The sequence below is a fragment of the Phycodurus eques genome, chromosome 2 (genome assembly GCF_024500275.1).
Source record: "Phycodurus eques isolate BA_2022a chromosome 2, UOR_Pequ_1.1, whole genome shotgun sequence".
Lineage (NCBI taxonomy): Eukaryota > Metazoa > Chordata > Actinopteri > Syngnathiformes > Syngnathidae > Phycodurus > Phycodurus eques.
Window position 1 is genome coordinate 13,438,662 of NC_084526.1, and position 23,927 is coordinate 13,462,588.

At 43.3% G+C, this 23,927-nt stretch overlaps 1 protein-coding gene across 1 annotated transcript in view; it reads left to right on the forward strand.

Moving 5' to 3' along the window:
- LOC133397281 (transmembrane protein 266-like) overlaps positions 1-23,927 on the forward strand; it is a 60,121-nt gene that overhangs the window by 9,776 nt on the left and 26,418 nt on the right. The window contains exon 3 of the mRNA XM_061667980.1: positions 7,417-7,608. Within this exon, the coding sequence (XP_061523964.1) occupies positions 7,417-7,608 (192 nt within the window). The remainder of the gene's footprint in view (positions 1-7,416; positions 7,609-23,927) is intronic.

Sequence of the window (23,927 nt, forward strand, 5' to 3'; positions counted from 1 at the left end):
GGGTGCAGGTCACCGGGGCTCCCTTGTGGAGCCAGGCCTGGAGGTGGGGCTCGAAGGCGAGTGCCTGGTGGCCGGGCACAGACAAAAATGATAACGTGGGTTCCCCTTCCCATGGGCTCACCACCTGTGTGTGACGCCATAGGGGTCTGTCGAAGTGTGAGCTGGGCGGTGACCAAAGGCAGGGACCTTGGTGATCCCATTCCCGGCTACAGGAGCTAGCTCTAGGGATGTGGAATGTCACCTCTCTAGCAGGGAAGGAGGCGAGCAGGTGTGTGAGGTTGAGAAGTTCTGACTAGATATAGTCGGGCTCACCTCCACACACGGCTTGGGCTCTGGTACCAGTCCTCTCGAGAGAGGTTGGACTCTCTTCCACTCTGGAGTTGCCCACTGTTAGAGGCGCCGAGCAGGTGTTGATATACTTATTGGCCCCCGGCTCGGCGCCTGTACATTGGGCTTCACCCCGGTGGATGAGAGGGTAGCCTCCCTCTGCCTTCGGGTGGAGGGATGGGTCCTGACTGTTGTCTGTGCCATTGCTCTAAACAGCACTTCAGAGTACCCACCCTTTTTGGAGTCCTTGGACGGGGTGCTGGAGAGCACAGCCGCTGGGGACTCCATCGTTTTGCTGGGGGACTTCAATGCTCACGTGATTGGGAGGAATGCCCCTCCCACCACAACCCCAATCAGAAACCCAAGGTTTGTTCTGTTATTGGACGTCATCACGGACTGTCGATAATGAACACCATGTTCAAGCATAACGATGTCCATACTGTATGTGCACTTGACACCAGAACATCCTATGCCGCAGTTCGATGACTTTGTGGTCGTGTTATCAAACTTGCGGCCGCATGTCTTGGACACTCGGGTGAAGAGATGGGCGGAGCTATCAACTGATCACCACCTAGTGATGGGGGAAGATGCCGGTCCAACCTTCCAGGCCCTAACGTATTCTGAGGGTCTGCATGGAACGTTTAGAAGAATCCCCTGTCAGAAGGAGTTTCAACTCTCACCTCCAGCAGAACTTCTCCCATGTCCCGGGGGAGGAAATTGATTGGGGTGGATCACACTCCTCAGCCTCCCTGTAAGGCCTATTCATGGGTGCTGTAGAGGAGGGTTCGTCGGGGAGTCAAATCTCAGATTCAGGTGGAGCAGTGTGGTCTCAGATTCAGGAGGAGCAGTGTGGTTGTTGTTCTTCCTCGCCATGAACCAGCTCTACACCCTCGTCAGTGTCCTCGAGAGTGCATGGGAGTTCGGCCAACAAGTCTACATGTTGTCTGAGACCATGGTCCTCAGTCAGAGAAGGGTATAGTGCCCTCTCCAGGTCGGGGATGAGATCCTGCCTCACGTTGAGGAGTTCAAGTATCTCAGTATCTTGTTCACAAGTGAGGGAAGAATAGAACGGGAGATCGAAAGGCGGACTGGTGTAGCGTCTGCAGTGATGCGACTTTGTATTGGTCCGTTGTGGTGAAGAAGGAGCTAAGCCGAAAAGCGAACCTCTCAATTTACTGGTCGATCCTACCCTCACCTATGGTCACGAACTGTGGGTTGTGACCGAAAGAACAAGATCCTGGATACAAGCGGCCAGCACACATGGTATGCTAACAATGCTGTATTTTGCCATAAAAAAGTGTTTTTATTTTGCATATCTTTACTTAAATGTTCATTAAACGCCGGCACGGTGAACGACTGGTTAGGACATCTGCCTCACAGTTCTGGGGACCGGGGTTCAAATGCCGGCCATGTCTGTGTGGAGTTTGTATGTTCTTCCCGTGCCTGGCTGGGTTTTCTCCGGGCACTCCGGTTTCCTCCCACATCTCAAAAACATGCATGGTAGGTTGATTGAATTGTTGTTTGTTTATCTGTGGCCTGCGATTGGCTGGCGACCAGTTCAGGGTGTACCCCGCCTCTCGCCGAATGATAGATGGGATCGGCTCCAACACGCCTGCGACCAAGTATTTTTAGTTAGTAAATCTTGGGTGGTCCGGTGCCCATGCCCCTCCCTTTGGGACTGGTTGGGCTCGCTGACACCAGTTGACTAACAAGCATGTGATATGGTGTTCATTCACTAATAAGTTTGATAGATACACTATAGGCTTTAATTACTTGTGCTGGGATCGTTAACAACAACACAGGTTATACTAACATAGCAACTCACAGGTTCTTACAGGTGTTTAGACACTACAAAAAGAACCCTACCACACCCTTCGTCAATAGCACTGCCTTGCTCATTTTCTCACATCCTCTCCTGCCCTTTTCTGTCCTCTCTTATCTTGTTCTCTTCGTTAGTTATTGCATGTCCTCATCGGTCCCCCCCGCGCCCCCCTCCCCATCAAAAAATGGCTGTTGTAATGTTAGTTGTGTTCAAATATCTAGACTGTCTCACTATTGTTCTGCTGTGATTCTCACCCCTCGTCCCCTTTTCCACTCTATCCCTCTGTATGTACCCTAAAACCATTTTTTTGTCCGGCTGCATTTTCAATAAACATCAGAATATAAAATAAAATAAGCAGAAGGAGTATTTCAAACTCCCCGGTTGCACAGCTAAAGTGTTCCAGCACAAAGGCATACAGATCCACCATTCTGCAAGGCCGTGCAGCTGAACAGGACAGGTATAAAACAAACAAACAAAACAAAAGAAATCCCAGATGATCCCAATTAATTTTATTTTTAGCAAAATGATAAAGAAAAAAGAGGGTTAACGACCTCTTAACAACTACACACTTCCTGTCCAGAGACTGATGACCTTGAAGCGTTTCGGTCGCTCCGATGAAATCAAAAGCCTTTCAGCGTTGACATTATCGCTGTACGTTTTAATAAACAGTGAGTGTGTGTCTATCCCTCAATTGGGCACCTGTGTGTCCTTTCAAAAGGTACAGCTGTCTGTCCGTCTGTCAGTCAGTCAGATTGCGTGCCTTTCTACTGAATGTTTCAGGTCACTCGGTGCACCTGTCATCACAATTTGAAGCCCTCTGCCTTTTGAAGGAGTAATGAGGAGAGAAAGCAGAAAATAATGGATTTGAAACAAATATTTTTGGGGCATGCAAGAATGGAAGATGGGCAAAGGTTGAGTTTAATTATTATACTGTATATACTTGCGGTACTCCCTCAAATGGTGGCCGTCCTTCAAATAGACGCTGTGTCCCAATTTCAGTAAATGACGGGTACATTATTCCTTTTCGCATTAGCAAACAACACTGTTAGTACAGTAACTATACTTATTTCAGTTAATAGATGCAGTTGTGCACACACGAACATTAAAGTAGAACAAAACTGACCAAAACATGTCTTCTATATTTGACACATCACAGAAAAGTGTCTTGTTAACAAGCCGGACAATGAATGAATGCGTCAAAAAAAATCTACGTGAAATCAGGGTTCAAAATGGTCGAAGAATTTTGACATTCTTTCAGCTTGCAGAAGCGTGTCGCTGAATGCTCTGAAATCCCCGCCTCCCCTGAACTCTCAGCTGTCAATCAAATACATGCCTTCTCTCACGGCTTCTAAGCAGGGAAAGGAAACTTCCAAGCTACCCACATTGCGCTGACGCTCACAGGCTGTAGAGAAGCAGCATCTGAGCCGTATAATGCTGCTGGAACAATTTTCCGTCCTTTCAAATTCAGTGGGACAACGTACTTCTGTGACTGCCGAAAGGTGCGTCCCCCGGCGCCGAAATAGCAGCACTGAAGATTGTAAACTGTTTGGAGACTTGCCACATGTTGTAAAAAACTGCAGTATGATCATGTGTTATGTGGAGATGTCTTTTCCAACAATTAGCACTGTAGTTTACTCTGCTGTGGTCGCTTCACAAAGTTGTGTGCGTCCATGTTCAGTCTGCATCAGTTCTTGTAGTTTGTCAACATTTATCCAAATAGTCCTTTTATTTTGTGTTATTTTAGTGTGAATGGTTTCTTGTCTATATTTGCCTTGCGATTGTCCGGCAACTCGTCTAGGGGGTACGCCACCCAGGCCCAAAGTCAGCTAGGATAGGCTCCAGTTCTGTTGAAAATGGATGGATGGATTATTAAAAAAAAAAAAAAAAAAAAGTGCTTGTACAGATAAAGGCCTCCCACCTCATAGACGCCTCCTCCCATCTGCAATTGAGTAAATAAATGCCCTTGGCCACTATTTGCAGAGATGCGTGAATTCTTTGTGCTATTTTGACTCATTTCAGAGTAAATTGTAGCTGAAATAAACGTGAAAAAGGCTGACTTGAACAGAATGTGGCAGCTCCATCTTTATGGTTCCTCATCATCTCCTTTCATTGCCCTCATCCTTCCCTCTCTCCCGCCATCCATCTTCCCCTTTCCAATCTATACCTCCCTCCCGTTCATTTATTACCTCCAGTTTTCACATGCAACCATCCTCTTCAGCACCATTTCCCCTCTTTTACTGCTCAGAGCTCTCCTCTTTTTATTTGTTGTCCCCCTGAGCTTGTTGCATAACCCCTGACATACCCCCCATCCCCCTCTCTAGCCCCGCCCCCCCCCACCCCCCCTCGCCTTACTTCCTTTGACGTTTGGAGGCGAGTGGGAATCCACTCAGCTGACAAAGGGAGAGGCAATGACGTCACGTCAGACTTGATACACCAGCATCTGCTCTGGTCTAAAAATACAACACACGCACACACATGCACAGAGTCAGTCTGCGGCCGTGTTCAGCATTTGTTTCCACCTCCGTGCTCAATTGAGGCGGCCCGGCTTTTGCACAACTGGGTCTTGTAGGCACGCTGGCTTCTATGCTGCTTGCCAACCACTATGTTAGTCTATTACATTGTTACGCGAGAGACACTGAAATGGATCAGTGCATGTGGTGTTTAGACCATATGGGTGATGTAAACCATTTTCAATCGTTCATTGGTTGAGCAGATTCACCATTTTAAGTCTAGAAATAACAAAAAATAATGTTAACCTGTTGCTGTGCCTACTCCGGGCGCTGGCATACCGCACACTCCATTGTCTCCTCTTTGCTGCAGTGGCCTGTTTTGATGCTTGTCTCAGTCTCCTCTCAATTTAGAGCTGTCTCCTAAGAGAAGTCAATACAGGAGCACACTTGTTCTCCATTGTTGTTAGCATTTCTCGTTCCCTGCTGATTTAGCATTTTACTTGTGACCTTTTACCCAAAGTCTTTGGAAAGACAGAAAGATGATAAAATTATTGTATGTGCTGCAGATCTTGAAGTAAAAATGTGTTCATCATTTTAGTGTTTAATTAAATGGAAAGTCACTGCACACCATGCTGAGGAGTAACGTTAGCATTGATGCTAGTGCTAGCAGTGTCTTGGCTGGTTTACCAATACTTTAGATATCAGTATTGCAATGAAAGAAACACCAACCTGTAAAAGACGCACACCAGTGTTTCACCAAAATTATTTTGAGCCTTATTTAAGCTAAATTATGAGGTTGACATTAGAGTTTATTATTGTTCTTGAATGATAATACATGAATGAATGAATCACATTTTTGGGGGCCTCAGCATGCCCGACAAATAACCAGTTTTTGTAAACACGTGGCCTATATCCTTGTGAAAATGCACGTTTTTTCGGGGTCCCAAACATGACCCTCCAAAACTCAGTGAGTAGCACACTCTGCAGTCATTACGGGATGCACGGGCCGACAAGGGCCCAGGGCCGAAATGAGCAAGACTTTTGAAGCAGCCATTTTTAGAGAGCTCCAGGGCCCGTACTTTGACTAGCTATTTTGCGAAGCTTTTTTGCCGAAGGCATCTAATGTAGGCGCATGGCGTCAAAGCTAGATGATCATTTTGAGGATTAGCCATGAAAAAGGGCACCCCGCCTCCAGTCCAGTCCAGTTAATTGCTGCTTGCAGCTTTAAATACAGATAGTGTAAATGTCGGTTAGATCTTATTTGTAATTTTTCCAAGGATGTGCTCATAATTCCTACAATACAATGTTTTTTTTTTTTGACAGGTTATTTCTCTCCTGGAATAACCTCTTCTCATCCTCTCTGTTTGTCTTGCTGCTTTGTGAAGACTGCCCGGTGCTTTAAAATGCATTCAACAGCGGTCACAAATGTATGCGAGCGCTGCACTTCAAGCAAGACACGCCCCAGTTATTACGGTGCCTCCGAGCGAACGTCGGACCGGGAACTTCTCTGGTGGTGCTAAACTGTATGAGCGCTCAGTTGTTTCATGGTGCCGAGTGGGTGTTTGTGCGTGACCCTCAGTGACCCAGCGTTGATGCCCCGAGGACACAGCAGTGAATAAGAATGTGTTCTTCATGTTGCCCAGCTGAATAATTAGTCTTTTTCATCTGCACTGCCTTTGTGCTCAATCACAGTTGGCTTTGTCCTGGCACCATCTTTCACCTATTTTACTTATAGGCCACTGGATTAATGACCTATATTGATCTCAGTAGAGTCAGTTTTGATTGGCTCTGTCAGATTTGTTTTCATTTATTATTTTTGTTTTCTTACCTTTGTTATTTTGGTTGACTTAAGGCTGGCTGAAGATATTCTTATACAGTATAATGCAGTGATGTTCGCCACCACTATAAATTTCATTCATCGTAAGCGTATGTTTAAATTGCATTATAATTGCTCCCAAGACTGAGGTTATTTATGTTTTCACTGTTGTTTAGTTAGTTAGTTGGTTGGTTAGTAAGCTAGTCACCCAGGTAGGAGGTTTGTGAGTTCGCTAGTTAATTAGTTTGTCATTTAGCTTATTTGTCATTTAGTTAGTCAGTTCAGTAGTTGCTTGGTTTGTCAATCAGTTGGTTACTTCATCCGTTAGTTTACCAGTTAGTTACTTTATCAGTGAGCTAATTGTTTTGTTTGTCAATTAGTCAGTCATTTGTTTCTCAATTAGTCAGTTTTTTGCCTGTTAACTAGTCAGATAGTTTCTCAGTCCATCAGTTAGTTGGTCAATTCTTCTCTTAGTTCTTCAGTTTGTCAGTTAGTCGGTCAGTCAGCTAGTTAGTTTGTCAGTTAGTTCTTCAGTTAGCTGATTAGTTTGTCATTTTGTTAATCATTTATTTCTTTATTTTGTCAGTTCATTGATTCATTAATTGACTTTATGTCAATCAGTTTGTTTGTCAGTTAGCCTGTTTGCCAGTTCATTAGTCAATTATTGAATTAACTGTTAGTTAAGTCAGTTACTTTGTCTGTTCATCTGTGAGTTAGTTTGTTAATTAGCTAGTTTGCCAGGTTATTTTTCAATTCTTCAGTTAGTTTGTCAGGTATTTGGTCGGTCAGTCAGTTAGTCAGTTAGTTTGCAGAATTGCTGTATGTAAAAATGTAACGCTAACCCATTTCACAAACGTTTGTGGAGCGGTGGCACACGGGCCAAGAAAGAATGCATTTAAATTTGCATCAAAGCCTGGTACAAGATTTTGAATTGAGCAGTTTTTAGGGGGACAGTGATAAATATCCAATGTGCCTCCCTTCTTTTCCTGGTGGTCTACTAGGGACGTGGAGACTGCAGCTCTGTCAGACTTGGAGGTCATCTCCCAGCAGGTGGACGATGAGAACCAATGCTTGGCACCTCCGGTCCAGCTGGTGAGTTTCGGCTACCGAGACCTTCCCCTCGCAGCATTGGACCTCTCGCTGGCTGGCTCGCAGCTCCTTTCCAACACTGACGAAGATGAAACCAGGGAAGGGTGAGTACAGCGATGAGTTGACACAGATGACACACTGGAAGTATTTTTTTCCCCTGACTATTTTGTTTTACTTAGAAGCCTTTTTTTGTCGTTTTGACATATACACTGACAGTCTGCGTAAAACCAATAGATTATTGCGCAATGAGAGATGTTTGATCATCATGAAAAGCTTCATCAAAATCTTCGTCCTTCCTATCATGCTGACTTCAAGTCTGTTCCTTTTAATCGTCACTCTTGTTCTCCATTAAGTAAAGGCTGTTTGCGCATCATGTACTGTGCTTCTCACACTTCTTAGAGATTGCTATCAAACAAAAAAGGAGTGTCAGTATTTACTGGAGGATCACAAATTTATTTATTTTTGTTCCATAAATTAGCAAGCTTGCACGTCACATTACACATCCTTTTGACTTTTTCAACAAGATCAGTTGAGATTAAAATAACGTGCCTCTGATGAATCCATTCCAACGGACGAAAAGATGGCGTTGTAAATGGGAGATAGATCCTCTGTTAAGGGATGGTCTTTCCACCTTCATGAAGATGGCCTCTCTCACTTCTCTTTCAAACCATCTGTCTTCCTTGTCCACAATATGTACATTTTTGTCCTCAAAAGTGCTGTTTCTCTTGGAGGCGCAGGCAGAACGCTGAGTGTTCACCTAAGGCAGGGGTGTCAAACTCAAATTCACAGTGGGCCAACATAAAAAATTGGGACAACGTCGCGGGCCAAACTCAATGTTTAATGAAAAATCACTGTGATGTGCATGTTTCCCTTCTCTGCAGAAATGTGGCATTAAAGTTTTTCATATGACAACAAACTTAAATTTGGCTTAAACACTGAATCTGGAATAAACAAACTTTAATATGATAAACGAGAAATCAAATTTGCGATAAAAGACATCAGTGGTATTGTATTTGTTTCTTGTTTTGTATTTAAATAGATAACGTGAATTATTCTCTCTCCATCTTGTAAATCTTTTTTTCAAATGCCAACAACAAAACAACCCAAAAAAATAAGAATGTCCTTCAATAAAAGTCCAAACTTCAAACTATTAACAGTCCCTGCCTGGGAGTTGATAAAGGGCATTAAAAAAAACAAAAACATGAATTCAATTATGGAGTTTGCATGTTCTCCCCGTGCCTGCGTGGGTTTTCTCCGGGCACTCCGGTTTCCTCCCACATGCCAAAAACATGCATTAATTGGAGACTCTAAATTGCCCACAGGTGTAAATGTGAGTGCGAATGGTTGTTTGTTTGTATGTGCTCTGCGATTGGCTGGCAACTAGTTCAGGGTTTACCCCCGCCTCCTGCCCGACGACAGCTGGGATAGGCTCCAGCACGCCCGCGACCTTAGTGAGGAGAAGCGGCTCCGAAAATGGATGGCTGGATGTTATATTCTTTGTTAAAAGCCACGTCGCTCCACACACGACAAACAAGTCTGTCTTTTACTTTAGTGAACAGACAATCTGCCTCCCACCTGTCTTGGAAGTTAACCGTTTTCCATCTTTCATTTGGCCATTTTTGGGAAGGGGAAGTGTAAATTTGCTCAAGGAGACTGGTAGCATAGTTGCTAACGACTGCAACAGAAAGGAAAGGGGCGCTCGCCGGTCTAGACTGATGGGCCAACACACTAGCAAAGCATTCTGGGATTTGTAATATTAGTTTCTCATGTGCTATATACTGGCGGGCCAGCTCTAATACACATTTGATATGTTCTTGCGGGTCAAATATAATTACATCTTGAGCCAAATTTGGCCCCGGGCCTGAGTTTGACATATATGACCTAAGGAGCATGACATGCATCTGCTCAGTGGTTGCTTGGTTTCCCCACTTTATGTATCTGTGCATTGCTTACCACACTTGACCGCATACACCATTGTGGATCAGAGGGAAACACTGAACAAAATTATTAATAAGTGAAATAAATTCTTGTATTAACCCTATGAAGATGTTTATACAGTATGTAACAAGGAGGTCGCTTGCCACACGTTGTTTTCCAGCCTGCTGAAGCTCCACTCTTTCCATTGTGTCGTGCACCTGTGACTTCATCCCAGCTCGACATACGCTCTCACCAGGTTGCTTATGAACACCATAAGCTGATGCACGGGATCCAATGGACCCATGCTGTACATTACAAGCCCGGTCCAACTATATCATTTAGGTCACTAAACCAACCATTTCACAGCAGCGCAGTTGGCAGCACTTATATTCACTCAACACTTGTACCTCACTCTGCGTCGTCTTTGATAAGAACAGCTTTGTATTTGCACGGATAAACATCGTGCATCTTGTTATTGCGCTTTCCTCCTTGTGTTGGTTAGTGCTACAGTTGATTTTTTTTGTTTTTGTCCCGGGGAATGCTAGTGGGAAACACGACTGTGTATTCAGTGTTGAATTATGCATGCAGCATTTCCTACTGTAGCTCCACCAGTAAAGCACCTGCAAGGCAATGTTTTGTAAACAAGCACCACTTTAAAGCCAGGGGTCAGACGTGGGTTAGCTGTGGGTTATATCACCAATAATTCAATTTACGCTACTTCATTCCTTGTCATGGTAAGGGGAGAGTGTATAATAGTTTAGGAATTAGGTCTTCATAATTGTACACGTCTAGCAACATAATCAATAGCATTTTAGTAACAATATCATAAGATAATTTGAGTTTTAAGATATAATGTAATATGAAGTGGAAAATGTCCAGTTGATTTTTCTAGTCTTTCATGTTTTTATTGTTCTATTATAGTAGCTGTCTGCTGTGGATGCGGCTTACAAAGCTTTTATTTTCATAAAGTTAGGGTTTACCGCCACAATGGACAAAATTCTCAACAATCAATTGATTATATATCAATTATTATGCCAATTACTTATATATATCAAATGGATATGGTAAATATTTACATTTTACACATAATTGTAGTCAATTGCCATGAATCCCATACAAGTTGGAATCATTTAGGACAAGAATCTGTCCTAAATGCTAGAAAACCTCCTCACAGTAGAGCCAGATCATTATAATAAGTGCCGTGCGATGAGTGTGTCTCGGTCACCACGGTGACCTCTTGGACACAATTCTAGTTTATTGTGTAGATTTCAGCACGGCTGGGACCCCGTCTGCTAATTACACAATCAATAGAGCAGCCTTGAGAGCAGCAGGCTGTTAGCCTCCTTAAACGACTATAATAAGCACCGTGGTTGTCCACCTTCATCATGGTTTACGACGACGTTCATTCTTGCTGGGGGAGGTTGTAAAGTCTTGTTGGACCATAACAATGTGTGATTACATAGGGTGTGATTTACTAAAGGTAGGCACATGGAAAAACAGGCACAAATTTGATTGCTCACGCAAATTGATGTGGAAGCTGATCTACTAACCAGACGCAACCAGGATAGCGGGGCAAAATTCTCGCACATTTATTTCACGCATTTTTACTAGAATTTGCAAAATATTGGGAGGAGTCAAGCAAATAGATGAATTCAGTATGCACAATGTGATTTATCAAACCTGAGACAAATGCCGTGGCTGACTGCGTTTTCAAATACAGTGTTTGAAAATCAAGTGCAACCTCACGCTGCTGTGAGTAAGGATGACTAGTTATTTTGGCGAGGAGGACGCATAGGCAAAATGACAGGCGACGGCAGGAACACATCTTCGATAGGCCGACTCAGCAACTCCGTACACCTGTTGACTAGCATGCATGTGATATGGTGTTCATTCACTAATAAGTTCGATAGAAAAACTAGAGACTTGTATTGCTTGTGCTTATAACTTATACTTATAACACTTATAACAACACAGGTTATACTAAGATATCAACTCACAGTTTCTTACAGGTGTTTAGACACTAAAAAAGAACCCCACCGCACCACTCGACAATAGCACTGCCTTCCTCATTTTCCCACATCCTGTCCTGCTCTTTTCTGTCCTCTCTTATCTGGTTCCCTCGGTTAGTTATTGCATGTCCTCACCAGGTCCCCCCCCTCCAGCCCCAACCCCTCAATCTACAAATAACTGTCGTAATGTTACTTGTGTTTAAATATCTAGACAGCCTCACTATTGTTCTGCTGTGGTACTCACCCCTTGTCCACTCTGTCCCCCCGTCTGTCCCCTAAAAACCTTTTTCTGTCCAGCTGCATTTTCAATAAACATCAGATTAATTTAAAACAAAACAAAAATTTAAAATTAAGCAGAGTATTTCAAACTCCCCTGTTGCACAGCAAAACTGTTCCAGCACAAAGGCATACAGATCCACCATTCTGCAAGGCCATGCAGCTGAACAGGACAGGTTGAAAAAAAAAAAAAAAAAAAAAAAAACATAGGCTAGGGTTATTTAACAATGTTTTATGGCTGGTTTATCTGAGAGAAATACATACGTTTAAGCAGCAGCTCCTCCCGTCACAGTAAGTTACCGTCTACCTGGCCTGCACTCTTCGGACAATAGTATTTATGATTCGAGGGCTGAATAATACACCCTGTCAAGGACAGATAGATGTGTAAAAACATAAATACTTTCAACGAACTGGAACATTACCAAAATGTTGCATGGAAGAGGTAGTCTCAAGGTTTGCTTGTGCGCACAACCATAATGTGTATGATGTGTAATTACTGCAAACGTTACTCTCGACACCTTTAGTTGTAGAAACAAACAGAGCCAACAGAAGTAAGCTACAAAAACAGGAAAGTTGTAATAAAGCAGTGTAGCATCATAAAGTGATGGTCCACAGTGTGACACCAAGAAATACATCAATATTTAGCTTAAAAATAAGAAAAGAAACCCCAGTCCAAATGGCCATGGCACAGTGCTCTATAAATTACAATGAGCTACTGTAATCCATTCCCTCAGGTTGATGTTGAAGTTGTCAAATCAGCATATTCCCACCACTAAGCGGTCAAACCTGTTGAACCATGGCAGTGTTTTATCGACAGTGTGTCACCAGTAGAAGTTGTGTAGCTAGAGAGCATCTCAGAGAAAGACCGATTGCTGAGCTCACTTTCAGGGAAATGGGGCAGAGAAAAGATTTTTTTCTTGATGGCAGTGTAGAATGATGAAGTGTATTTGAGTCGAGCCTCGACATCGGCGGTGGGGAAGCAATCCACAGCTGTAAAAATGAAAATGTATAGGAGATGGAATGTTAGTGGCTCCACTGACCCAGGCTGAGAAAGTGGATTGCCCATTTCCACTCACTCTGGAGTGTGTGCAAATGTCAGCAAAACGTATTGAAGAAAGTCGAAACTTAGGCAAACTTTATTGACTTTTTTTTCCCTGTTGCAATGTGTTTATAATCCTAATGTGTCACTGTAGCTTATTAGTTAGTACGGGACGATTTTAGAAGTGTCGTTTGAAACGTGAGGTGCTCACGCTGTATGTTAATGTCATTGCCGTTCCACTTAAATCCCATAGGTGTCAGTAGCGTGCACTTCAAACAACATTTTCGGCCGTCCGTGGAATTGATATGCTGATGCTAAAAAGAACGCGAACAACAACACGACGGGCCTCCCTTATTATATGTACTTAACACTATCGGCTGAAATTTGACTTGAACAGTCTTATTTTGCACAGTGTATTCCAATGATAAGTATTTAAAATGCACAAAACATCTGGCATAAGTATAGGCTTTGTTCACTGATTGTTAGGTTGCTAGTTTTAGGGTTTCGAAAAAAGCAACTTAACCAATTTCCACTTTGTCAAAGGATGATTGAGGATTGTACGAATTTGAAATGCAATGGTCTTGATGGGACAGTCCACCCTTCAAACAAAATGAAATCATAACATCTTAAGTCAGATTCCCAAGTTCCGTCCAGGGGTCAAAATTGATTGAAAATGAGGACATTGATTGGTGCGGCACATAAAGGTGATTTTATAAGTCACAAAGGAGAAGAGGAACACACAAAAAGTGGATAATCTGCAGCTAGAAATAGAAAGGCATGTCGGACTTGAAGAGAAAAACGAGTAGGTGTTCATAGACGAGGAGAACGGTGTTTTTTTTTTTTGGTTTGTTTTGTTTTTTTATTGCGTCAATTGAAAGGTGTGACATTATCTTGTGTATCTCGTCTTCAACGCTGTCGGAATGTTGAAGGGAGTTTTAAAGGTCTTAAAATTAAAGTCCAAATCAATCCCAACAGACCAGGAAATAGCCCGTAACTAACGAAAAAAAGATGGAAAAGCAAACACAAATATGGAGCTGACAGTTTAACTTGGTGTGAGTCTGGTCCCTTCTTTATACTCGCACCGTTTGGTCCACGGTTTGTGTGATTGATTTGACACCATTATCAAATAGCTTGATTTGGTGCAGACCCCACTGTTCTCTCAGTATGTTTCCGAATGAACTCGGTGCTCTTTGGTTGTAGTGAGAAAGCAATCCGACATCGATCCCATCCAACTGACAAATGGCCCAGTCAGGTATGACCTTAAAGGACATAATGGTGATAGAACTACAGGTAGTAAACAGACAAAACCGATGATTTAGGCTGGAATTGCACACAGTGCCTACATCAGATTTTCTGTTGAACTGCTCTACGTTGTATATTTTACAGGTGTCAAACTCAAGGCTCGGGGGCCAGATCTGGCCCACCACATCATTTTATGTGAATGCAAATAACTTCCGTATTTCTGCTCCATATTTTCAAATTGTCTAAATAACGCTGAGATATTGCAAGCATGTTTTTGTTACAAAAACGTTTTTACAATTACGTGAACAAAAGTTGAACAAACCATTACTAACAAACTGTACTTCTATTTTCAAAACTAGTTATCCATCCATTGGTTGTGTACTGTATCTGTAACATTTACTGTACACCAGAAACACGCACATAAACTACATCAAAGGGCAGCTACAACACAGAAATAACCTATAATAGATGGATAAGTAAAATATTCAACATTTCATACTGTTTAGTTTGCCTGGACTCAATCTTTATGTAAACTCTGGAATAGTCGAGTGGCAGTTGTCAACAATCATATATTGATTGGACTGCACACTTCTAATGTAGCATATTTATACCTATTTAATGGTTATTACTTCCTATTATTAGTTTTGTTTCATTCATTAGTCTGTTAGTCTGGAGCCCAAACATTCTTCTCTGTTAACATTTTGCGACCAATAAGAGAAGAGAACTTGGTCACATGGTCTTTTTATCATACTGAACCAGGGAACCAAGTTTACAAACTTAATCAGACCATAAAAGGCCAAATGTAGGTGTGAAATTACCCTTCGTGCCATTGACGTTCTGCATGAGCTCCCAATAAAAAATGGCGCCATCACAGTTTGCATCTAATGCAAAGCTGCTGTGCGTTTTATGGCGGGAAGCAAGCTGAGGGGATTAATCACGACGAGAGGCTTCCGCGCCAAGCTGCCACGGCGTGATGAAGCACCTCCTGTCAGCCGCGTTTGCATATCATAGCCGGTAGCATTGTGAAGGTGGAGCTGACCTTACCGCTATCTCTCACACTGTACGCCGCCGCCAAAATGAGCACGGTATCCGTGTGCACGCGCCGATGGAACGCCAGCAAATGTATTTATAAACCGAGCGTGAGCAAAAAAAAAAAAAAACGACTCTGTGTGGCGGTGGTTATCTAATCCTCTGTAATCATGCTTCACTTCATATTCCAATTTATCCTGGGCTGTCACACCTCATTAGGAACAATGGCGTTCCTTCATTGATGTCTCTGTATATTTAGATAGGCTCCCTTTCCCACTTTTGTTGTTGTATTTTTTTAAAATGTAATTTATTTTTTTTTAATATAAAATCAACTATGTTTTGGATCCCTCTTATCCTTTTCCTTGCCATTATCAAGTTGAAGCCTCTGGGAGCACCTGATAACTCGCTGCAAATCGTGTTCTGCTCACTTGTCGCCACATCTCATCGATCAATGGCTCCCGGTCGTCAGGCACAAGAGAGCTTCCAAGTTGCGCTTGGAGGGTTCGGTTAACCGCATTGTCGCTTCAATCAGGAGAGGAATGGGTGCCGTTGTGGGAGGTGGTAGTTGGAGCTAGTATCAGGGGGCCAATTGCAGTGTTAGCAGTTTGGGCGCCATGGTGAGTAAAATGTACTTATTAATAGAGTTGGGTCCATCCATCTTCCTGTCTAGGCGAAAAAGCTGCGAGGACCAAGGTGGGTGGGTTTGTGTTCAGCACTTTTATGGCCGTCCACTCTCCCCCACAGTGGGCAAGCCTCTTTTATTTGTTTCGCCCCCCTTACTATTTTTTATTTTCCAGGCTTTGTTTCAGTGCTTTTTGTCTCAGCTGATAAAGCTATCAAGGCTCATTCAGTCAACCTTTTTAATGGTTGACTGACAGAGCAGTGAGTCACAACTTGAACAGTCATAAAGATGATGATGCTCATAGCTCCTGCATCCCGCCTCCAGTCTCTGGTCCTGTTCTTCATCATCTTCTAAGTTGGGAGACTTAATTTTCAAACCTTGACCATAGCCTCCCAAAGAATGCTTTTGAACGAGTATTAAACCCCTTAATATGTTCAGGTGCCCATAGTTGAAAGTGAATGTTCTGATGGCATGCAAATACCCACACAGTGCCTCTAGATAGCTTGTTAGAATAGGATGAATCTTATGGAGCATCAGACCAGACTTGAAAACGTTACTTCCTGAGAAAGTCCTGAATGTACTGTATGTTTGGCTTGTCACAAAAGAGAAAAGGGGGCTAAAATGCAAACACAAACTGTGTTGTCTGCTGTAGTATTGGACACAATGAAGCTCCATTATTTCTTTTGATGACACAAACAGTAGTACTAAACATAATCATCACAATAATTATTTTCGGCCATGTAAATTTGACGTTATTTCCTTTGAGCCAATATTTGTTCATTTATTATTTAGTATCACATTGGTGTCTTGAGAGATGAGTTTAATTTGTTCCGTGACCACATTAGTAACTGCACTTGTATCTCAAATTATCTTTCCCTGTTAAAATGAATGGATTGGCCATTACAATGGACCCCTGATATTCGCCGGGGATAGAGACTAGGCCTGACCGCGAATAGTGGAAAATCTACAGATAATTGACCGCCAATGTAAATGCATTGGAAAAAAAACGTTTTTTAAAATACTTTATTTATTTATTTTTTTTTTACCCCAAAAATTGGTTGGTTCCTCTCCACCCCCAAAAAACACAAAAAGAAAAAAATATATATAAAAAAATTGTATTTGGTGGCCGACTGATTAGCACACCTGCCTCGTGGTTCTGGAGACCCGGGTTCAAATCCGGCCTTCCTTGTGTGGAGTTTGAATGTTCTCCCCGTCCCCACGTAGGTTTTGTCTGAGTACTCCGGTTTCCTCCCACATCCCAAGACGCTAAATTGCCCGTAGGTGTGAATGTGAGTGTGAATGGTTGTTTGTTTGCATTTGTCCTGCGCTTGTCTGGCGACCAGTTCACGTGTAGACCGCCTCTCTCCCAGAGTCAGCTAGGCTAAGCTCCAGCATGCCTGCGACCCTAGTGAGAATAAGTGGTATGGATAATTAATGATTTTTAAAAACAAAATGTAAATTCTTTTTTAATCCGCGGCAAGGTGAATCCGCAGGTGTGGCACCGCGGGTATGCAGGAGTCGACTGCAATCCGTTCAAGCCTAGGAAGAAAACTAGCACTGTATAGTATTGTACTTCATAAAAACTAGGTCCAACAATTAATTGAAACCTAATCGGTTATCAAATTCATCAACAAATATTTTTATAATTGATTAATCGTTTAGAGACCTTGTTTTACTTGAAATTGTCTAAATCCTTGGAATACTGCTTCTAAACAGTAAATATTCTCAGATTTCTGTAGTACTACATGAAAGCAGATTGATTACACTGGGGAACACAATGTTTTTTTTTTATGTAGGTCTGACAGTTGTTTTTTTACAAATTTTTGGGTGCAGAATCCAAAACTGATCTCAGTTTTGCTCTATCACGTCAAGTTTTTTAACTATAGATCCCCGTTTTCTTAAAAATGTGAAAAATACTGGACATAACATATATGTGCTTGTTTTATAAAAGCTTTTCAAATATTGACCTCCAATGAAATATGAAGGAAACATGCATGACTGCAATGTTTATTTAATACTATTATGTTTTACAAAGGATATTCCTCTTAATTCCTACTATGCTAGCTTTCTGTTTGCAGATATTGATAGTACTGACCTATTGGGAACTGCACACACCTCTCACCGGATTGTCTCAATTGTGACTGCACAAACAAGTTGCCACGCAGCTGTAGCTGCAGGGTAAGCTGTGGAGAAAAAACTTGACGTGCTAGAAAAAAACTGACTGCAATTTTGGAATCATCATGCCAATTTTAGTTTTAATCAGCATAAAAATCTAACGCAACATAATTTTTTTTCAAATTGTTCCCCAGTGTTATCTTTGTGTACAGTCAAAATACGACATCTGCAAACACTTGCTTTTACTTTGGAAAACAACTTATGTTTGTGTATTTTATGCACTGTCAATTTGAAACAATGTCCTATTTTTGAATAAAAGGATGGCAATGGGGCGGCACGGTGGACGACAGGTTAGAGCGTCAGCCTCACAGTTCTGAGGACCCGGGTTCAATCCCCGGCCCCGTCTGTGTGGAGTTTGCATGTTCTCCCCGTGCCTGCGTGGGTTTTCCCCGGGCACTCCGGTTTCCTCCCAGATCCCAAAAACATGCAAAAATTGGACACTCTAAATTGCCCGTAGGCATGACTGTGAGTGTGAATGGTTGTTTGTTTGTATGTGCCCTGCGATTGGCTGGCAACCAGTTCAGGGTGTACCCAACCTCCTGCCTGATGACAACTGGGATAGGCTCCAGCACGCCCGCGACCCTAGTGAGGAGAAGCGGCTCAGAAAATGGATGGATGGATGAGGACGGAAATGAAATAGTTTATTTCATCTGATTAATCGATTAATCAAAAAAGAATTGACAGATTAATTATTAAAGTAATCGTTAGTACCAGCCCTAATAAAACTAGAAATCAATAATTAAATAGAATGTAGATAATTCAACAGTTTGTGCATCATGATTTAATGCTGTACTCCAATTAATTGTGCTGCTCCTTCTGGTGGGCCCGCCTTGCTCACCGGGATGCAGTATGTTTGAATTACAATAAATATTCAGGAGTCACGTGTAGACCAATAATAGAAGGGAATGTCCAGGTAATGTGTAGAAACTCGCCTCATAGGCACATGCAGTAATTCTCCCTCAACACGTCTCGGCACGTCACACGTAACTAAAGGGTAAGTAATTTGACTTGATTTTGGTTTTATTTAGTTTTAATGTACTGCGGTTAGCTGTGCCATGATGTCACCTTCCATCCCGTTGGAGAGGTTTGCGCCTGCCAGACGCTGAAATGGTAGCATATGCTGCTGATGCGGTTGTTCTAAATCTGCAAAGGGCCCAGATGGTTTTTCTAAACGTGACGTGAGCAAGGGTATAAAAGAGGAAAGTTCATCTTTGCCACCCACCAACAGATTTAGGCCGAAGGTCGGAAAATCCAATTTTGGAAACAACTCCTTTGGTCTTTGGAGGTGGAGGGTGAATGCTGCATATCTTTTAGTGTTTGGTTGTTTAGCATGTCCATTGAAATCTTTTTGAGGAAGTGCTATGTGAAGGTCAAACTAACTCATCATCATCATTCCTAATTTTAAATGCTTCCGCTTTGTCAGAAGAGAGACAGAAGTGGAGTTTTGCTCGTCGGAATAACACGTTCTCGGAGGGCTCTCACCCGCTCGAGTTGATTTAGCCAGCTTTAATTAGCCAGTACAGGAAGTTGTCTGAGGCGGTGACCAGGGAGTGACTGGCCATGTTATCTCCCAGGCTCCCTAATTCCCCTCCTGCAGGCATAGCTGCTGGCCAGATTGGCAAAAAACCTAAAAGTTCAGTTTGTTGATTGAATGTCTTCCTGTCTGGAACTCCTTGGCCACAGCATTAGGTACACCTGAACAATCTATCTATATTTATTTTAGTTATAACAAATTATCAAAGGAAAAAAATCGCTTAATCCAAGTTTTCATACACATTGTGGTTTAGGTACACTGTTGTCCACAAAAGTGGAATCTTTCTTTCATGGCACAATCCACTCCTCTGTTTATCTAGCCATTTCCTTGGCGATCCGATCCCCGGCTACAGAAGCTGGCTCTAGGGACGTGGAACACCGAGCTGGTGTGTGAGGTCGAGAAGTTCCGACTAGATATAGTCGGACTCGCTTCCACACACAGCTTGGGCTCTGGTACCAGTTCTCTTGAGAGGGGTTGGACTCTCTTCCACGGTGAGAGACGCCGAGCAGGTGTGGGTATACTCGGCTCGGCGCCTGAACTTTGGGGTTCACCCCGGTGGACGAGAGGGTAGCCTCCCTCCGCCTTCGGGTGGGGGGGTCCTGACTGTTGTTTGTGCCTATGCACCAAACAGCAGTTCAGAGTACCCACCCTTTTTGGACACCAACGGTGAGGGATGCCGTCAAGCTGAAGAAGGAGTCCTATCGGGCCTTTTTGGCCTGTAGGACTCCTGATGCAGCTGATGGGTACCGGCTGGCCAAGCGGAAGGCAGCTTTGGTGGTCGCTGAAGCAAAAACTCAGGCATGGGAGGAGTTCGGTGAGGCCATGGAGAAAGACATCCGGACTGCTTCGAGGAAATTCTGGTCCACCATCCGGCGTCTCAGGAGGGGGAAGCAGTGCACCATCAACACTGTGTATAGTGGGGATGGGGCGCTGCTGACCTCGACTCGGGACGTTGTGAGCCGGTGGGGAGAATATTTCGAAGACCTCCTCAATTCCACCGACACACCTTCCCATGAGGGAGCAGAGTCTGGGTTCTCTGAGGCGGGCTCTCCTATCTCTGGGGTTGAGGTCACCGAGGTGGTTAAAAAGCTCCTCGGTGGCAAGGCCCTGGGGGTGGATGAGATTCGCCCAGAGTTCCTCAAGGCTCTGGATGTTGTAGGGCTGTCCTGGTTGACACGCCTCTGCAACATCGCATGGACATCGGGGACAGTGCCTCTGGATTGGCAGACTGGGGTGGTGGTCCCCCTTTTTAAGAAGGGGGACCGGTGGGTGTGTTCCAACTACAGGGGGATCACACTCCTCAGCCTCCCTTGGCCTCTGCTGGAGAGGAGGGTCCGTCTTGAAGTTGAATCTCAGATTCAGGAGGAGCAGTGTGGTTTTCGTCCTGGCCGTGGAACAGTGGACCAGCTTTACACCCTCGGCGGTGTCCTCGAGGGTAAATGGGAGTTCGCCCAACCAGTCTACATGTGTTTTGTGGACTTGGAGAAGGCGTTCGACCGTGTCCCTCGGGGGGTCGTGTGGGGGGTGCTTCGAGAGTATTGGGTACCGACCCTCATGATACGGGTTGTTTGGTCCCTGTACGACCGGAGTCAGAGTTAGGTCCGCATATCTGGCAGTAAGTCGGACTCGTTTCCGGTGAGCGTTGGACTCCGCCAAGGCTGCCCTTTGTCACCGATTCTGTTCATAACTTTTAAGGACAGAATTTCTAGGCGCAGCCGAGGAGTAGAGGGGGTCCGGTTTGGTGGCCTCAATATTGCATCTCTGCTTTTTGCTGCTGATGTGGTTCTGTTGGCTTCATCAAGCCGTGACCTCCAACTCTCACTGGAGCAGTTCGCAGCCGAGTGTGAAGCGGCTGGGATGAGAATCAGCACCTCCAAATCTGAGACCATGGTCCTCAGTCGGAAAAGGGTGGCGTGCCCTCTCCAGGTCGGGGATGAGATCCTGCCCCAAGTGGAGGAGTTCAAGTATCTTGGGGTCTTGTTCACGAGTGAGGGAAGAATGGAACAGGAGATCGACAGGCGGGTCGGTGCAGCATCTGCAGTGATGCACACTTTGTATCGGTCCGTTGTGGTAAAGAAGGAGCTAAGCCGAAAGGCGAAGCTCTCGATTTACCGGTCGATCTACGTTCGTACCCTCACCTATGGGAGGGGCTCAGAGTAGAGCCGCTGCTTCTTCACATCGAGAGGAGCCAGATGAGGTGGCTGGGGCATCTGATTCGGACGCATCCCGGACGACTCCCTTGGTGAGGTGTTCCGGGCACGTCCCACCGGGAGGAGACCCCGGGGACGACCCAGGACACGCTGGAGAGACTACATCTTTCGGCTGCCCTGGGAACACCTCGGGATCCCCCCGGAAAAGATGGATGAAGTGGCTGGGGAGAGGGAAGTCTGGGCGTCCCTGCTAAAGCTACTGCCCCCCCGACCCGACCTCGGATAAGCGGTAGAAAATGGATGGATGGATGGTTACATTATGCGTCCCAATAACCCAGGTGAATTGTTTTATTTATTTTGTATTTTTTTATTTTCCCCCCCAGTCTATTGATGCGGCCCGGTACCAAATGGCAGGGCTGCAAATATTTGTTTTCCTTTGAGGAGCAGTTTTGCTAATCATTTCTTCATTTGAGGAGCAATTTACTAATTTGAGGAGCAATTTTTTTAGGTTAATCTCACGGACCCGAAGCAAGGGTTTTATTAAATAATAAAAGTCCGACAATATAATGGGGGAGTTGAATGTAGGGCTGCAGCTAATGAATATTTTAGTGCTCGAGTATCCTACTGAAAATTCTACACTGTAAAAAAATATTTTGGAGAGTGGTAAATATAATCCATGAAAATCATCTAAGATTTACATTATTTTAGATGGGAAGTACCCTAAATCAATAGGGTACACTTTACTTACCTATTTACTTATTTGACAACAGTAAAAAGTGTTACCAAGAAAAATGTAGTGAAATCCACCTAAAAGCCATTGGTACTACAATATGCATTACGTGACGCATGTACTAATTGGCTGACGTGTCATCGGCTCATCAGCACAAAATGACGTCGCCCATTGGTGACAACTGATCACTCTGATCGATTGTTAGCTAGGGAATCAGTACAAAAGTAAACAAAACGACAAAGAAAAAGGCACTATATGGTAAAACAAGCTTAGCTAAACAATCATTACTTAGATATGTTCCTGCTTGTATTATGAGTGTGTCAGATAAGGTTAGCAGGCTTTATGTGCATTTCATTTCACAAAACCGTGTCTGGGGATTGTATGGAAACCAATGATTTCTCGGACAGGCATCTTACTGATCAGGTAGTTGAGTCTTTCTATAAGTCAATTGGTGCCACACTTGTTTTAAAAGACTTGGTACTGCCAAAATAATAACTATAGGCAGATCTTTATATATATATATATATCACGGCGGCGGCGGCCATGCTCAAAGAACGAATCATTTCATAAACTGATTCAGTTCGTTCACTAAAAAGATGTCTGCAAATTGTTACCCTAAATTTATTGGGTAAAAAAAAAAGCATTAAGAGCTCGGATTTTAGCATTTTGTGACGTTAATATGTTAGATTAATGGCTGTGCATTTATGATCTTAGAACAGCTGACTACGAATAAGACAACTGTTCTTTGTACGACTACAAGTTTTGGAAGTGTTAAATTTGGTCAAACTAAAATGAAGAAACCACGAGAGAAAACCAATATTTCCTTCCTCTGACTTCACCACAACCCTCCTCAGTTTGGGTACATGACCCATTTTACTCTTATTATTACTCTCTGGCCACATTTGCCACATTTTTCACCTATTTGACTCAACGTTTTGCCTCTTACAGATCATCAGCTAGTACTCTTACTATACTAGCCATACGTCACACAGTGACTACACTGAGCAAAAGCACCTGGAAGTAATGTTATTATTGTGTACTGTACTTGTCACCTTCTTAATAAACAAAGCCACACACAGTGTTGGGAAAGTTCATTTTTCTGCAAACTTGTTCAACGTTCAATTCACCGATCCAAAAATGAACTAGTTCATAGTTCATAATTCAAAATTTTGAACTGGGTTCACTGTTCCAAAAATGAAATAGTTCATAGTTCTTTTTTTTTTTCTTTTTTCTCAATACTGTATGTTGCTGACGGGCTACTCCCCTCAAAATACTCTCATTTCATTTCCCCATCGTTGCCACCCATTCAGTACACACTACCCACCTGCCGCTTTCACCCAACAATCTCCACAAAAAAAAAAACATGAGGGAAAAACTTGTTACTCCAATGGCCTTTTTTAAAATGAGGAATTAAAACAAAAAACAGGACTTTTGGCCTTAATGTGCAAACAAAAACGGGCAACGCAGTATGACAGGAACGATGGTGAAAGGACATTGATAACTTTACTCTGCAGTATAACTGTGATTCGCAGTTTTGGCTGTCAGTGTGTTTTTTTGAGGCGCAAAATGCAAATGTTAACTCTCAAATTGCGATGCAAGACCGCTTAATTCTAGCCTTGTGGTGGTTGGGGACAACTGTTTTAGATAATAATACAGTATTAAATTAAAACAAATACTCCCTGTACAAGCAGTAAACAGCA